General features: G+C 57.7%; 1 protein-coding gene across 1 annotated transcript in view; it reads right to left on the minus strand.

Annotated features, from left to right (window-relative positions):
• TRIM62 (tripartite motif containing 62) overlaps positions 1–1,766 on the minus strand; it is a gene marked incomplete at its 5' end in the record, with an annotated part of 3,499 nt that extends 1,733 nt beyond the window's left edge. Inside the window, 3 exons of the mRNA XM_010016555.1 lie at positions 1–48; positions 649–744; positions 1,566–1,766. The exon at positions 1–48 is cut by the window's left edge and continues 239 nt beyond it. Coding sequence (XP_010014857.1) covers positions 1–48; positions 649–744; positions 1,566–1,766 — 345 coding nt within the window. The remainder of the gene's footprint in view (positions 49–648; positions 745–1,565) is intronic.
• Positions 1,767–1,770: the final 4 nt, after the last annotated feature.

Raw genomic sequence — 1,770 nt, forward strand, 5'->3', positions numbered from 1 at the left:
TTGGCTGAGGACTGGTGGGGTGGAGGGGTCAGGACCGCCCCATGAAGCCTTAATTCCCCAAAGAAACCTTTACAGCACCGTTAACTCAATCCCAGGGGCTCCAAGAGTGGATATTTCACCCTGTGTTCCTATAGGAAAGCTAAAGCACATCACTGCTGTGGGTGGAGACGGCTGCTGGGGATGGAGCAAGGAGATAAAGACTGGGTTCAAACAGGGGAGATTTAGGTTGATGTAAGGGTGAAGTTCTTCCCTGTGAGGGAGCTGAGGCGCTGGCACAGGGTGCCCAGAGAAGCTGTGGCTGCCCCATCCCTGGCAGTGTTCAAGGCCAGCTTGGACACAGGGGCTTGGAGCAACCTGCTCTAGTGGAAGGTGTCCCTGCCCGTCGCAGGAGGTTGGAACTGGAGGAGCTTTAAGCTCCCTTCAACCCAAACCAGGCTGGGATTATATGAAATAAAAACTAAAACTGAATTACAAAGACAACTAAAAGCAGCCCCGAAGGAAACAAGAGGGATGAGCAGCCTGATGGGTTGCATCAACCTGCTGGAGCCCCATGGAACTGGGGGTTTGGAGTCTCTGGGGTCCCAAACCCAGGTCTGGGGTCAGGGAAGGGCTGGGGGTCGGGATGCAGTGCCCTGGGGTGGCTCCTACCTTGGTCTCAGCGAGCTGCCGCCGCAGGACATGCAGAGCTTCTGTGTGGCCGCGCTCACTCTCCTGCAGCCCCTGGAGCTGCTCCCGCAGCTCCCGCTGGAGAACAAACCCATCAAACAGGGATGTGGGGGGAAAGGGGGTCCCAGGAGGCAGCTTTCCTGCTCAGGGAGCTATGGGGGTGTGGGAAAGGGGGTGCAGGGGGTGGCAGGGGTGCAGTTGGTCTCTGCCAGCACAGGGGTCCCATCCAGAGGGGAATGACTTGGAGGGGTTCTACTTGTGGGGAAGCTCAGCAGATCCATGGGAGTGAACAGCCTGATGGTTTGGGGGTCCTGAAGCACTCCCAAGGACCGCCCCCGAGGGCCTCCAAACGACCGCAAGGACCCCTAAGCACCCCTGAGGAAACCACAGCACCCCCTTGAGAACCCCCAAAGACCACAAGGACCCCCAATGTGGATGGAGAAGGGGAATCCCATGGGAGCAGCTGCAGAAGGGTACAGGGATTGATGGACAGACAAACAGGAGGAAGCTGTGGGGCTGACCCCATTGGGGACAGAAGGCATGCAGGGACAGACAGACGGGAGCTAACACTGAGGACAGATGGACAAAGGAGCTCAGAGGTGCAGCTCAGGGCAGGGATGATGCTGCATGGGAGAGAGGGAGGAATGGAAGGATGGAAGGATGGATAGAAGGAAGGATGGATGGAAGGAAGGGAAGATGGAAGGATGAAAGGAAGGATGGGTAGATGAATGGAAGGAAGGATGGATGCAAGGAAAGGAAGGATGGATGGATGGGTGGATGGGTGGGTGGATGGATGGATGGAAGGAAGGATGGATGGAGGGAAGGATGAGCAGATGGATCAAAGGATGGAAGGATGAATGGATGGAATGAAGGAGGGATGGATGGAAGGACAGACCCACCTGCAGCTCCTCAAACGCATCATCCACGTTGGTGACCTGGTGCTGCTCGTGCATGGCGGGCTCGTCGCAGAAGAAGCAGACGACGGCACGGTCGGTCAGGCAGAAGAGTTTGACCTTCTCGTGGTCCTTGCAGGGGAAGGGGCTGCGCTGGGCGCCCAGCAGCGTGTCCAGGGGGAAGGCGCTGTACCGCTCCACGATGTTGGCC

Source organism: Nestor notabilis, unplaced genomic scaffold (assembly GCF_000696875.1).
Source record: "Nestor notabilis isolate BGI_N333 unplaced genomic scaffold, ASM69687v1 scaffold22106, whole genome shotgun sequence".
In the NCBI taxonomy this organism is placed as follows: domain Eukaryota; kingdom Metazoa; phylum Chordata; class Aves; order Psittaciformes; family Psittacidae; genus Nestor; species Nestor notabilis.